This window comes from Pieris rapae, chromosome 22 (assembly GCF_905147795.1).
Source record: "Pieris rapae chromosome 22, ilPieRapa1.1, whole genome shotgun sequence".
Taxonomy (NCBI): Eukaryota; Metazoa; Arthropoda; class Insecta; order Lepidoptera; family Pieridae; genus Pieris; species Pieris rapae.
In genome coordinates, this window is record NC_059530.1 from 7230334 (window position 1) to 7244912 (window position 14579).

The 14579-nt window shown below is 33.3% G+C and overlaps 3 protein-coding genes across 3 annotated transcripts; 1 reads left to right on the top strand and 2 right to left on the bottom strand.

The window, feature by feature from the left end:
* Positions 1-254: 254 nt before the first annotated feature.
* Positions 255-2163, bottom strand: LOC110992898 (SUN domain-containing protein 3-like). Its single transcript, XM_022258887.2, has 4 exons — positions 1941-2163; positions 1543-1695; positions 946-1232; positions 255-623 (listed from the first exon to the last, which is right to left on the bottom strand). The coding sequence occupies exons 1-4, from the start codon at positions 2130-2132 to the stop codon at positions 329-331; spliced, it is 927 nt and encodes a 308-aa protein (XP_022114579.1). The 5' UTR covers positions 2133-2163; the 3' UTR covers positions 255-328.
* Positions 2164-3074: 911 nt separating this feature from the next.
* LOC110992862 (eukaryotic translation initiation factor 3 subunit M) lies at positions 3075-7587 on the bottom strand. Its single transcript, XM_022258839.2, has 7 exons — positions 7410-7587; positions 7046-7225; positions 6585-6679; positions 5802-6017; positions 5233-5498; positions 4781-4924; positions 3075-3786 (listed from the first exon to the last, which is right to left on the bottom strand). The coding sequence occupies exons 1-7, from the start codon at positions 7452-7454 to the stop codon at positions 3572-3574; spliced, it is 1161 nt and encodes a 386-aa protein (XP_022114531.1). The 5' UTR covers positions 7455-7587; the 3' UTR covers positions 3075-3571.
* Positions 7588-7898: 311 nt separating this feature from the next.
* LOC110992895 (putative elongator complex protein 4) lies at positions 7899-14553 on the top strand. Its single transcript, XM_022258882.2, has 7 exons — positions 7899-8078; positions 8154-8189; positions 8514-8629; positions 8882-9122; positions 12798-13069; positions 13404-13638; positions 14410-14553. The coding sequence occupies exons 1-7, from the start codon at positions 7967-7969 to the stop codon at positions 14499-14501; spliced, it is 1104 nt and encodes a 367-aa protein (XP_022114574.2). The 5' UTR covers positions 7899-7966; the 3' UTR covers positions 14502-14553.
* The last annotated feature ends 26 nt before the right edge of the window (positions 14554-14579 follow it).

Here is a 14579-nt window from a genome sequence, read left to right on the forward strand (position 1 = left end):
ATTATATTTTTTTATAACATTAATGTAAAGTAACCTAAATTGTCGTCCATTTTGGATAAAAGGATGTCTAAATTTAGAACTATGATGAAAACTTCAGATAAAAAGAATATCCTAAACAGTCCTACTTCATTAAATTAAACACTCACTCCCTGCTGAAACATTACATACACTGATATACGAGTGATAAACACGTAATAAATAAATAAAAGACAATATCAATTTTAGTGTTTATTATAAATACCTACTGTTAAATTAGTTACAGTGGCAAATAACTGCTTACTTTCGTACCTAATTTATTAGAAAATAAAGTAACTCGAGAGCTTCTATGTTATTCTTGTTCCACAAGATTATCACCATCATCTCTGATTGAATTTAGGGGTTTTCTGACGAGTTCGCCATGTACTCGCACCCGATACACGCACGTATAAACTGTGTGGCCCCAGTTGGAAAATATCCTTATGCGAACTAAGTTATAGCCCTTCGTCGACGGATGTCGAACTTCGAAATACTGTATAGGTTTTGCCTCTTTGTCGTATTCAAAAGAGCCAAAGTCGTGTGGGTATGGGTCGTTACGAAACTCCAATCCCTCCAGTTGAAATAATCGGGGCGCTGAAGATATCTCCCTAGAAGAACATAGATTATAGAGAATGGTGGTTGTGTGTAAATTATTTTACGTAGAGGAGGGCTTTATCTATGGAGGCTTACTGAAATTGTAACCTGCATTTGTATATGTTTGGGTCTGGTGTGAAGTACGGAACTAAAACAAATAAATTGTAACAACAAAACCAAAGAAATTATACAGACTTTATTAAATATGTGTATTACATCTTGGTAATTTATTCAAATAATAATGCATAATTTTGATGTAATTATCAAAATATTATTTACTTTAATAAAATTAACAAAACCAAGAACTAAATTAATTTGGTTTGCCTTGATACGTACTTGGTTGGTGAAATATGAGATGGTATATGCTCCAGACTGATACCAGTCACATAAATGGTGCTCAAAAGGCGTATAGTTGCTTCTCCCTTGGTGCCTCTGAAGGCCCAGCATTCCCCTGGCAATGTACCTGGCCGGATGATAGAAGAAGCGCCCAAACACTCGCGACAGAAAGACGCGACTAATATATGGAGAGCCCAACTGACAGGCGACTCGTGTATCATGTATTCTACGGTATTTCCAGTGTCAACCACTTTAGCACCTGCAGTTTCTAATGCATAGTCCACTATCTGGAAGCAAATGGAAGTATGACTTTTGTACGCACATTGACTTTTCTAATCGCAATTTTTTAATTATTTTTTGGCATCACATTGAAATAAATTGAAAATAACTCAATGTATACTTCGGCGTAAACGTTGTGTAATAGCTTAGCAATACTTTGGTAGTTTGGTACACTTAAAAATTATTATTTACCTACAATTTTATTCGCAGCTTAGTCAAGTAATTAGTAAAATCCAGGGCTGTGAACGCTGGATTTATCTTAAGAACAAAAAAACCTAGTTATAAAGTTACATAAGGATTTAGTGGTTTCGAGACTACCTGTCTGTCATAATCGTGGACATTTAGACTGTGTCTACTCATCCTTGAGGGTTCAAGCGCGTCCCTCGCTCTTCCAGCAGCCGCTGCCACAGCGGGCAAGGTTTCCGAAATACGCTCTATTTCGCCTTGCAACTTTTCATGTTTTCGATTTATCTATAAAAGTAATGTATGGATTTATGTCATCACCATACAGACTATTTGTGTAATTTATTATTATTACATATTTTTCGAAAATAAAACAAAAAAACTATGAGAAAACTAAGTGGCTAAGATATCTTATGTATCAACATAACTTCATAGACAGAATTAAATTATCCCTCCTGGGTTCCTATACTAACACCCCGGTTTTATGAACGTCTGAACATTGTAGAAATATATTGTTAAAGAAGAATATTAACCTCAGTGAGACCGTATGACAATTGGGTTATTACATCCTTGATGTCAGTGAAGTCCCTCTCGATACCGTCTGGTGGGACCCAAAAATGTGATTGCAGATGAAGTCCAAGTAACATGGAAAGCACCACGCAGACAAACGATCTGAACGCATATCGGCGGAAACAACTGGGTTGTTCGTAGGGTGCGTAATGCATAAGTGTAGAAAACCTTTTTTTGATTTTTATTGATAACAGCAAACCACTCTTTGACAATATGTATAAAGAAGATAAACCAAAGATAATGTTCAACTTTTAAAAAGATATATAGAATAGTCTATTGTTTATGAGTAACGGGAATTACTTAGAACATAAGTAATCTTAAAAACTAGAGCTAAAACGCAGCGTGAATAATAAAGAAGAATATGACGAAACTGCGACAAAGAAAAGGGACAAGATACATCCTTTGCTAACTTTTGTTAGTTTAAAAATTCTTCATACGTAGTAGACTAGGTCGAAAAGGTGGAAGGAGAGGCTTAATGGGTAAGCGTGGATACCTTTTTGGGATATTAAAATTTGTTTCATGTAGTAATTGTAGACAATCATTAATTGTTTTTGAAAGTTTTAATATATAACACTATCAATCAAGACGGTTATGAAGAACGTAAACCTGTATGTTTTTGATTTATGATATATGAACTTGAGTAAACAAGGGAAAAAATCGTTTGTCTTGATTTGCTAACAGATTTATGAAATACACAGTATCTGATATAGATATGATTATCGCTTTCAAAGCTAGAAATTCAAGTCGGTAACACTTCTTTGTCATCTTGTCGTTGAACACCACGCAATTAGTTAGTCATAGTCATAATATCTTTATTCATTTAGCTAAACATGTACACTTATGAACGTCAAGAAAAACAAATTAAATTAATCGTAAATTTACATTTACCACCAGTTCGCAAGTCAAGGGCGTAGAGCGGGTAAGAAGAACTGGCAAGAAACTTTCTATCTTATTTCTTATTTGCCTTACCGACATAACTACATTGAATGTTTTTTCATAAATTCTCAATCAATTACATTCATTTCCATTTTACTTACTATTAGGTAATGTATAAGGTCAATTATTAACGCCATCGTCATCATCAATAAAAGAGTATAGGCTCCTTATATATTTTATTTCCTTGAAAACTTCTCCATACAAAATTGTGACAATCTATTACAAATAACAAGTGGAACTTATTTTTATCATCGCGGTCAATGTGACAAGAACATGAACATTGTTTTTAAATTATTAAATCTATTTTAAGTATTGCAATGGCAATATTGAAAAGTAAGACAGGTTGAAAATCCAAAATATTCAAACGGAATATATGGTTACGACATTACACTATCTCTAATGAACATAGATTCAAAATATGTTTATATGTAGATCGGAAAACACCTTCCTTATGACTACTATAAATTATTAATAACATTGGGTTAATAATGTAAATTCACTTGTTTTTTAACTTTATGCCTGTTTCAAGTAAAAGGTAGGGAAATTACTAAATTCACTTATATCGATTTTTTCTGAAAAATTGCATCCAGCGCCACCTAGCGACAGCTGAGTGACTTGAATCCACTAGAGATAGTTTAACGTGTAACACATTTATAATTTAAGCTTTCTGCTGCTGTGCTGCGTATTCCACCTGCGCAGTGGTCACAGATTTCATAGATTCGTGAGCTTGGTTAACGTTTGCACGCCATGCGACCAAAACGTCCCGCAGATGTTGCCACTGGGCGGGGCCGAAGGTACGGTGCATCGTGCTGGACACGCGAACCATACGTTGAGCTTGATTCACGCGTGCGCGTACTAGGCGAGTTTTCAGAACTGCAAATGATTAGGCGTATAAATAAAACCTTTAGAGGCGTATAAGTAGACTGTATTGTGACGAAATTGTAAACAGATGCACACACATCACTTCAATAATCTTCTGTACAAATATAAAAGCTATATTTTTCTTTATTTTATACTAGCAGACTCGGCCAAGCGTTGCTGTGGCTAAGGTTTTTGTTATATTACATAGTAGTAAATTAATCAAGGGAAACCGTAGGAGAACTTATGTGAAACGTTGGTACCACGACACGGACCTAAACTAAACTACCTTTAACTCAGCGCCATCTGTTAGAATTGTATCAAATAATAAACAAATGTTAATGTTATCGTAATTTTAGTAAGAATGCCTATTTTTTTGAAAATGAAATATAGCCTATGTCACTCAGGAATGATGTAGCTTTCCAACAGTGAAAGAATTTTTTAAATCTGCCAAGTAGTTTCGGAGCCTATTCAATTCATACAAACAAACAAAAAATCAAACCTTTCCTCTTTATAATATTAGTATAGATTAAAACTAGGCAATTTATAAACAATCATAACACTCCTGGAGAATATAGTGAGCGACAACAAAGCAAATATGGTGGGGTGAATATAGTCTTCATACAATAGTTAAAAACGCAGAAAACAGTCAAGAGTACACTTCAAAATTTGCAACAAGTATTGTATTATATGTACTTAAATATAAATAGTATAAAGCTTATGCTTTGTCTTTATCTTAAGGAGATCTCCAGTCATGTTGATAATTATTAATTTAAACAAAATATTTTATGAATGTATGCATATTAATTGACATGCACACAAAGTAAAATACATTATTACAAAGGATTTAAATAAATAACTATGAATGACTGAATAAGGTAACAGATTTACTTGGAATCAACAATGCAATTAATACACATTTAAAACCCATTCTACTGAGATCGGCAACTGGTCATAACATCTTTAAATGAGTTATAAATATTTAATGTAGAGTATATGTGGAACTTACCTTCAATAATAAAGGCTTCTACATCTTTCTCATCAATTTGCAGTTCTGAAGTAATTTCATCAAATGAGAGTTCAGGGTTCGACTCTGCGATCTGCATGAATGATAATATTCTCATCTTTTTGATGTTCTGCTCATGATTTAAACCTGTAAACCAAAATTATAAAGTGTATGGCAATTCCCATAAGTTTGGTATAATATAAGTCATTTAGACATTAATGCATTCAAATGCTGATTGTTTTGATTTACACAAGTGCAATCCAGTGCTTCAAGCACATTAAAAGTGTATATTGGGAATTAATTGATATGTAATAGCTATAGTGATAATACAGTGCTATAGTTGGAATACAGTCATAGAAAAAGCTAAATAAAATAATGACAGAACATAAAATGGTCTGGCTTGTCTAGAAATTTAGCCTCTTATGGCAGGAAATAATGATAAATTTATAAATTACCTTGGGAATGTACAAATTCCTTGTGATTTTCGTAAAACTTTTGGTAGCTTGACAGTTTTTCTGAGACGAAAATGGACAGTAAATCATGAATAACTTCTCCTTCCAAAAAACGTACTGGTTTGAGCTCTAGTAAGGGATCCAAAAGGAATGTGTTGGGGTCTGCCAAAGCAGTTACTATACATTTTATGGCATCTTCTCTTGCATATGAAGCATTCTCATCTGTGTAAGTGCCTAACAACTCAATCATAACTTTTGAAGCCAGTTCACTAAAATAAAATACAAATCATAAGAATTCAATCTTTTAACTTTAAACCTATGTGTTGCATTTACTAATGTGATAGTTGCTTAAATAAAAAATACTACAAAAATCAAAAGTAAATATTATGACAAAACATTCTGTATCTACACTGAATATTTTAAAGGTGAAGTTTGGATTTGTATGGCTAAATATATTTATTTTTGAAACGGTTTGTGTTGATATGGTCCATTTATCAATAAAAGTTATAGCTATAGTACTATTAAATTAAGATGAATACTCAACTACTATTAAAGTGACGTTAATTATATACCTGTTATTATCTTTCAAGACTTGATGCAATAATCTATACAGTTTTTGCATTTGCTCACTCGTTGGTGGGCAAGAGGAAAACTCCTTTTTGAGTTGTTCAACTCCTTTGAAGACATCTCCAACAGCTCCAATGCGTGCTGCAAGTTCTATTACATGGTAATAAACATGGTACCGGAGAGGAGAGTTGGGCTCTAAATTATTATATAAGCGCCACAGACTGAAAAAAAGCTTAGTATTAACATTGTTATGGTAACTGCCTATATCCAAAAATTTTGCAAAGTATCTTAAACTAAACTATATAAAATGCATCCCAAAAATATATACAATTTTTTTATTTTTCAAAACTGTAACTACTGCTCAGTGTGACATCTGCAATTTGTGACATATGGACCAAGTGTTGTATCTAAATCATTCTATTAACTTTTCCATGCACTTGAGATCCAATTCTTTAAAATTATCTATAAAGTTATGGAATATGCTCTGTTCTCACTGATTTCATATGAATGGCTACCTCTTGAAGATCTTTTAAAAATCTACAGACACCTCACAACAACATCATAACATATCATATTCAAGCATAGCCACTTTTGTAATTCATGTATTTTGTGTTTCTTTCTTTTTTAATGTATTTTGGAACTTAGGATAAATTATCATTAATAAAACTTATGATTAGCTTATAAGTTATTTTTTATTTACCATTTTTGTTTAGAAATTATATAATTTATAAATTTCTTGTTTTTCAATAATGTTCTTAGTAACTAAGAGATTAAATATAACAACTTACGCTTGTAATGAAATCAATCCAAGTTTTGGTTCAGGAGCTTTACCTAATCTCTGACTAAATGCCACAATAAGATTCTCACCACGTTCTAATGGTATCTGTGAAATAAAGATTAAGAAGTTTGATTGTATTAAATTTATGTGTATTAAAAGTAGACTAATCAAACTTAAAAACAATGTATAAATTTTTAATAAAGAAATTAAATGTTTCTATATTTACATATATGACTATTTCTAAAATCAAGTGTTAAGAAAAACTGGTAAAAAATCTCTATACCATTCTTTATTACCACCAGTTTATGTACTAAAAGATGGTCGATGGGACTACCTCCATATACATTATTAAAGCATCAAATAATAAAATTTTCAGCCTCTAGTCTATCCCATCAGTTAGGCATGACAAAACAGGAGAATGCACCTACATTATAGTGACAACAATAGGCATAAAATGCAAATAATACTTACAGATACCATTATAGACACAATACTGTTAAGAACTGCTTCAATATCTGCCTCGTTGTTCTCTTTAAAACATATATCACAAACACCAGTGATTTTGTGAAGATCATCCTCTATGCCTTTAGGAGACTTTTCTTCGGAAATTTCTGCACCAAGGTTCTTCATATACTTCCGTAACTCTAGAGCCTGAAGTGAAAATATATAGATAAGTTATCGCTTCAGATGAATACCGAAACCTGATCATATGCAATGTTATTACAATCAAATTCTAATGTAAGTGTTCCCGTCAAGGAGGATGAATTAAATGTTTGAACACTACAGTAGTATTGCCGAAAAACTATCGAGGTTATGTTACTTCATGTTAACTTACTTGATCCTCAAGGGATATATCCATAAACACTGCTGGTCCTTGCATTTTGGTATATTCCGTTTCACTTTGATAAAAATGCTTTAAATATATGTATTAACGATTTAATCACTCCAAAATACATGAAGACGTGGGATACACGATCGTAAAAGCAAAAGCCAAAAGGGCTAATTGTTAATGTCAATTGCCATACATTGTGTAGACTAATGCGTCAAGCTCACGACAATTGCTGTCAAAGTTAATGATCAATGTAGATAATATCTATTATATTATATTATAATCCATATGACGAATATTTTCAATAAATTTTAAATTGTAACAGGTTCATGACTAAACACAAAACTATATTTTTTAATATATAGCAAATCCATATAGTGCAGACAGAAGTAATCAATCTGTTCAGCATTGACTTCAAGTAGCTTCAAGATCGCTATATTTAAATTTTGTATCTGTCACACTGTACTAGGTAGGTCAGGTTTTGTATTTTTTTATTGTCATTTTGACGTTCGTAAAAATAGTAAACAAACATTTTTATTAACCCATTGTGCACGTTTTAAAAAATGTCTGGGTTCCATAAAATTACAGAATCATGCTTAAGTGTTACAGGAACTAAATTGAAGAACAATTTACTAGTGTTATCTTCTGGAATTCCTTCTCTCGATTATGTTATTGGTGTGTTAGTGGTGGTATATTGGTTAACCTTAAACCTCTTTCGCAGCCTTGTTGACCTGTTTCATTTTCTTTTAGGTGGTGGATTGCCAACTGGAGGAATATTCGCCGTAGGTATGTTTTTTTTAACATTAAATATTCAATTTTTTACGAGATATAAACAAGTATAAGTAGAAGCACAACAACAAAACTAACAAGATTGGATTAGAATGCATTTATACTAAATAAAAAATCTTGTTGCTTAAAATAAATATATAATCCTTAATAAATAAATAAATAAATGTATTTTTGTCCTAGTTTTACATTTACATTCTTAACTTAAATTCATGACTGTGCCCATATTCCATATACTATATATCTACACACCGTTGTTTCAATAATATCTATCTTTCTGCTTCATCTAGAGCAGAAATAAAATATATAATATATCTTTTACAGAATCAGATGTGTTGGGCAGCTATAGTAGGGTGCTCACAAAATATTTTATAGCTGAAGGTGTTGTTTGTAAGCATGATTTATTGCTTTTTTCTGCTGATGAGAACCCAGAAGAAATTGTAAGATATAAATTATAAATTAACTATTTTAAAATTCTTAATGGAATCTTAGTTAGAATTAATGCCTATAAGAATATGATTGCTTCTAAACTTGTATCTTATTAGATCAAACTCATATGGGACTATAAATAGAAATAGGATAGAAAATACAAGATGACAATATGTTACTAAAGATTATTGTCTTATTAGATTGGTTATAACTAGTTCCTCTTTAGTTGACACTTTGTTATAACTCTGATAAATAATTTACAGGTCAAAGAGTTACCTCAGCCGTGTGTGGTACAAAAAGATGATAAAATAAACAAAGTTCCCCAAGATGAGATGAAAATAGCATGGAGATATGAAGGTTTATCTCAGGTTGAGTCCTCCTTTGACAATGAAACCAATTTTGGTCATCATTTTGATTTAAGCAGATATATTGATACAGATACTATTAAGAAAAGTAATATTACATATTGTTTTTTAAATCCAATTGATAATGGTGAAAAGGGTGGTAAGTAAAGCTTATATCTATGTATATATATATATATATAAATGTGAGTATTATTCAATATAAACTAAGTACTTATATTAAAGACAAAAAATTTTAAGCTAATATTAATTAACCATTTAATCTAAAGTCTAATCTCTTAACTAAACAGTATTCAAACATTTGACCAACCTAGACAAACTTGGATTGATGACATGGCTACATGATTGGGATATCATATGAATGGCCTAAGCATTAGCCAGCCATTTTTTTTAATTGTTGTACCGAATGCTACGTTTGCTAATATTCAATTTTCAATTTCAAAAATTCTTTATTTAATGTTCAATAAAAATTAAAAGTGCTACATGTCCAGTGTACATTAATTCCTGGAATGTAGCAAAATTATAACTAACACGTTTTATTAAAAGCCGTATTGCTTTTTTTAAAAAAACTTATGAGAAGGAACAGATAAAAACTAAAGTTATAATAATTCGAGATTTAGCATTGATAATAAGGTAAACTATGCAATCTTTAGCTGAGATTTGCGATTTTTGACATATCTAGATTTAACTAAATAATGAATTATAACTAACAATAAAAATAGGGTATAATTATAAAAATAAAATTAAAAATAGGGTATTATAGCACCGAGAACAAAGGAGCGGACGGCAAGCAATCATAATAGGAACAGTCACCCGCTAAGGGCGCGAGCATCGATAACGCGACGCACGCGCATTCCGGCTCTATATCATTGATAATAAGATCGGAGGTCGCGCGCGACGCGATGACCAATACTCGCGCACCTGCGCAGGCCTGTCATTCATCGCACTCAAGAAACAAGTGATGGGGTAATTTGTATCGGTTGTATTTATCGATGTAAGGTAAATTTTTCTTCCGCGTTTTGCAAAGGTTATTAATATATTTATTTATACTATGTCGGTTGTTATGTAAATAGAATTTCTTAGATTGTTTGTATATGAACTCGTAAATAGTGGGAAACTTAATATTAATATGAAGATTTAGGAGGTTTGTTCGAAACGGAGTATTAAATGCGTATTTTAATGCTTTATTTTGGACAACTTGTAGGCTGTTTAAGTTAGTAGGGCATGTACTGCTCCATACTGGGCAGGCATATGTTATGCATGGTCGCACTAAAGTGCGATATACACTTAGCTTAGTTTTGCTACTGAGGCACGATCTTCTATTAAGGATGGGGCTCAGTGCATTCAAAGCCTTCATGCTCTTGAGCCTAATGTGTTGCGTGTTGAGGGTCCAGTTGAGTTTATTGTCCAATATGACACCCAAGTACTTAACAGAGCGACTCCATGGAATCGCATAACCTTCAATGTTGAGGGTACGAGATGGTAGCGACCTAGTCCCGGAGAACATAATTGCCTCTGTTTTAGAGGCGTTAATTTTTAATTTCCACGTCTTAAAAAAATTAGTCAATAAATCGAGTGAAAGTTGGAGGCGACTTATTATCAAATCCAGGTCTTTGGAAGAGGTAAAGGATGCCGTATCATCGGCAAAACAGGCGAGATTGGTGCGGGTTTGTATAGGTATATCGTTAAGGTATAGTAAAAAGAGCTGGGGACCAAGAATTGATCCTTGGGGGACTCCGGCTAGGACCGATTTGGGGGAAGAGAGTGTGCTATTTATGTGCACCTTAAAAGATCTATAGGTTAAGTACGATTTCATTATTTTAATTATTGCTATAGGTACGCCAATTTTTAGTAGTTTGTGGATAAGGGCTTGGTGCCAGACTGTGTCAAAGGCTTTCTCAATATCAAGGAGGAACATGCCTGTCGACTCACGCAAATTGAGTCCATGAGACACAGTCTCGGCTACTCTAGCGAGCTGTTGGGTAGATGAATGACCTTCACGGAAGCCAAACTGCTCATCAATTATTATAAGCTCTGTCACTCGGCGAAGTCGGATGCATAAGATTTTTTCAAAAAGTTTTCCTAGGCATGGTAGGAGGCTAATTGGACGATAACCTGCAGGATCAGATGGATCTTTGCCCGGCTTGCGTATTGCGATAACTTTGGCTACTTTCCAGTCATTAGGGAAATATGCAGTCAGTAAGCAGGCATTAAATATTTTTGTAAGCAGCACAATACATTTTTGGGGTAAGTGTTTGATTAAGTGATTCGAGATTTCGTCCGGTCCAGCTGCTTTACGAGTTTTGAGAGAGGATATAAATTTAGCTACTTCAGCTGGTTTAACCAGTTGAATTTGATAACCATCTTGTTGGAGGCAGTCTAGAGAGTGCCAGGAGGCATCGACAACAGACTGCTCGTCGCTGGGCCAGTTATGGGTGAGCATCATATTGTTAGAAAAAGCATTAGCTAAAACTTCACACTGTTCCTTGATATTTGAGGTAGTGGAACCATCTTTAGTTTTAAGTGGGGCTAAAAGTGGGGTAGAAGTTGATTTCAGCCCTTTGGCAATGCGCCATAAATCGGCACAAGGATTGTCAACTTTTCTAAGTTTACGAACCCACAGGTTGTCATGGTGATTTATTATTGCAGCATTGATATCTTGTTGGAGGTATTTCACTTTACGGTTTATAAGTTTACGAGTTAGAATATTCGTTTCTCTAGCGGAATAACGTCTGAGACGATTTTTATTTCTTATTTTTCTTTTAATACTTCTTGGCAGTGAGGTCTCCCAAGGTTTAAGGGTTGTTACCGGAATATTGAAGTTTTTTGCAGAAATTATAGAGCTTTGAAGGTTTGAGATGGCGGAGTCAATATTATCGGGAGATTTAAAGGTGTGTGTAAAGATATATTTTTGTTTAAGTATGAGCGGTAACCGTTCCAGTCAGCCCTTGCATAATTTAGCTTAACAATGGGCTTACGACGCGCTTTAATAGCGAGACGTACGAATACTGGAAGGTGGTTAGAGGAGAGTGCATATATGGTCTCAACAGAGTCAACAGTATAAATATTTTTAGTAAGTAACAAATCAGGGTTGGTAGGTAGCCTATTTTCATTGTAATGCACTAGAGTAGGCTCACTAGGGGCATGGACAATGACTTCGTCGTCGAGCATGAGTTTGTAGATTATATTACCGTGGGCGTTAGTTGGACCAGGTGACCAATAAGGGTGCCTAGCATTGAGATCACCCATAATTAGTATTTTATTTTCTGACGAAAATAGGGCGTTTAAATCACTAGTGAGCAAGGGCATATTGGGTGACTGGTAAACGGAATATATGGTAATTTTGCCGTGGTTAAAATAAAGGGATATTCCTATGGCCTCTAGGTTAAGGGTTGGCGGAATTGAAAGAAGTTCGTGATCTAAATCGGCCCTAACCAAGATAGCAATACCCTGACCAGAGCCGTCGACCCGGCCATCGAGTCGATAGCAGAAAAAGCCTGGAATTTGGAGAGTAAGCCGATTTGTTAATCTAGTTTCGTTGAGTGCGATGATGTCAACGTTAAGATCTCTTACCGCCAGCTCCGCAAGTTCCTGCTGCTTTTTGTGAATACCATCGGCATTCCAATATAATACACGTAGTTCATTAAAGTTAAACATAATGACCAAGGTGAGACAGAATTAATATTACTTTGTCCATGAAAGTATCACACTTTATGAAGTCCTTCTTGAGGGTTTTGATAGATGAGAGAATTTGAAGTAGAAGAAGTTTGCTAATATTAAGTTAATTCATATTGAGGACTTTATGTGAACTTTTCAGCTTTTAGGAATGGGCTCTTTACTCAAACTCTCAACAAAATCAAGGATGTTCTAGCCAATGACTTATACAGAAGAAGTAGTAAAAATAAAAATATACTTAGAATCAGTATACACATGCTAGGGTCTCCGATCTGGATGTCAATGGATTGCGATGAGGAGCCCTTAGATAATAAATATGGCCACGATTTAATAAAATTCATGTACTGTTTAAGAATATTACTAAGGGATACAAATGCTGTAGCTTTCATTACTATACCATCTCATTTATTTGATGTAAGTAGTTTAAAGTAAAGTCATTTATTAAATACATATTTTTAAAGCTGAAGCTGAAACAAAAAGTAAATCAAAAAGTTTTTTATTTACAGTTTATTTAGAGGATTGTTACAGTTCAGATTTGGTGTCAATGTATGAATTTAGGTTGGGTAATTTAGGTATTGATATTGTCTTCTTTAATTGTTATAATTTAATAGAATATCTAGAATCTTACGAAAATCAAAGCAAACATCTTTTAATCTTAACCTTTTTATCGCTGATTATTTTGTTGTACAAGATGTACTTTGCTGCCGCTAATATTGATTCACTTAATTCAGAATTATTTTAATTTCAGGATGACCACATAATGAATAGATTGCTCTATTCAATGGACAATGCAGTGAGAATAGAATCATTTGCTGGATCAGATAAAGAAACAAACCCAGTGTTCAATGAATATCACGGCCTGTTCCATTTAACAAAATTATCTGCTTTGTATTCCCTCGTGCCGTTTGTGCCTTCTAGCCTGGATTTGGCATTTAAACTGAAGAGGAAGAAGTTCGTTATCGAGAAATTGCATTTGCCACCAGGTGAGTTAAAGTGATATTACCCGCGCAGGAAGACCAAAGAAAGAAAAGCGAAAGTTTTTTTTAACTATCTTATTACTATCTTAATGTTTCAATGTCTGTGCAGTCAAGAGTATTTTTCTTCAAATAAGTGAGAAAAGGCAATTGCATAGGAACCCAAGTTTACTATTTTTGTTGTCTGCGTGGTAACTTTCTTTTTGTCTGTCTGCTGTGCACTGTGCTAACTATTTTATTTTATTTGCTTGTTTTATTATATAACTAGTATAAAATCAAAAATCATATATGCATAATAACACAATGTACAATTGTAAACGTCAAAAATAAAATATGCTTATATTAAAAGCTTCTAATTTTACATTTACTGCTGAGGGAAGAAGAACTGGCAATAAACTCTCCGCCACTCTTTGAATCGCCAATTTTTTTTTTTTCATTAAACATTTTTGTAAGGAGCAGCAAACATAACACCATGTTCTACATGACATTTTAATTAATTAATAGTTAATGAATAATAATAAAATTAGTTAAAATAAAGATTTATCCTCTATCATATGTAGGCATGGTGAAATAGGAGCACGCAATTTCTTTCTCATAGGAAGAACATGCAATAAATGTTTTTGTGGTTGCCTAGATTTTAATACAGATTAATTGATATTGATGAATCAAAGCAAAGTAATAAATCGCAAAAAAAAAATGCTAATAATTTTATTTAACCAACATAAAAATGGCTACTATCATTTATAATACTATTTAATAAAGTCTATCAACTTTTTACAGAACTCGAAGAGTCCAGTGAAAGAGAACAAGACGACATCACAGCGGTACCGCGAGGCTGCGGCGGTTTCAGAAAGAAAGATATAGAATTTTAAGCTCAAATGTATTTCCATAAAACACGCCCAATAAATTAACGTACAAAAGTAACTCGTGCATTCATTTAAAAATTCCTT

What these genes read in the sequence shown, in the direction of transcription:
- LOC110992898 (XM_022258887.2), bottom strand. Translation starts at nt 2,132, where the DNA reads ATGCATTACGCACCCTACGAACAACCCAGTTGTTTCCGCCGATATGCG. An exon ending in TCCACGATTATGACAGACAG is followed by an intron (nt 1,233 to 1,542) that starts GTAGTCTCGAAA and finishes ATTTGCTTCCAG; the next exon opens with ATAGTGGACTATGCATTAGA. An exon ending in TCTCATATTTCACCAACCAA is followed by an intron (nt 624 to 945) that starts GTACGTATCAAG and finishes ATGTTCTTCTAG; the next exon opens with GGAGATATCTTCAGCGCCCC.
- LOC110992895 (XM_022258882.2), top strand. Translation starts at nt 7,967, where the DNA reads ATGTCTGGGTTCCATAAAATTACAGAATCATGCTTAAGTGTTACAGGA. An exon ending in TGGAGGAATATTCGCCGTAG is followed by an intron (nt 8,190 to 8,513) that starts GTATGTTTTTTT and finishes TATCTTTTACAG; the next exon opens with AATCAGATGTGTTGGGCAGC. An exon ending in GAAATTGCATTTGCCACCAG is followed by an intron (nt 13,639 to 14,409) that starts GTGAGTTAAAGT and finishes AACTTTTTACAG; the next exon opens with AACTCGAAGAGTCCAGTGAA.
- LOC110992862 (XM_022258839.2), bottom strand. Translation starts at nt 7,454, where the DNA reads ATGCAAGGACCAGCAGTGTTTATGGATATATCCCTTGAGGATCAA. An exon ending in ATATATCCCTTGAGGATCAA is followed by an intron (nt 7,226 to 7,409) that starts GTAAGTTAACAT and finishes TTTTCACTTCAG; the next exon opens with GCTCTAGAGTTACGGAAGTA. An exon ending in TTGTGTCTATAATGGTATCT is followed by an intron (nt 6,680 to 7,045) that starts GTAAGTATTATT and finishes TTTATTTCACAG; the next exon opens with ATACCATTAGAACGTGGTGA.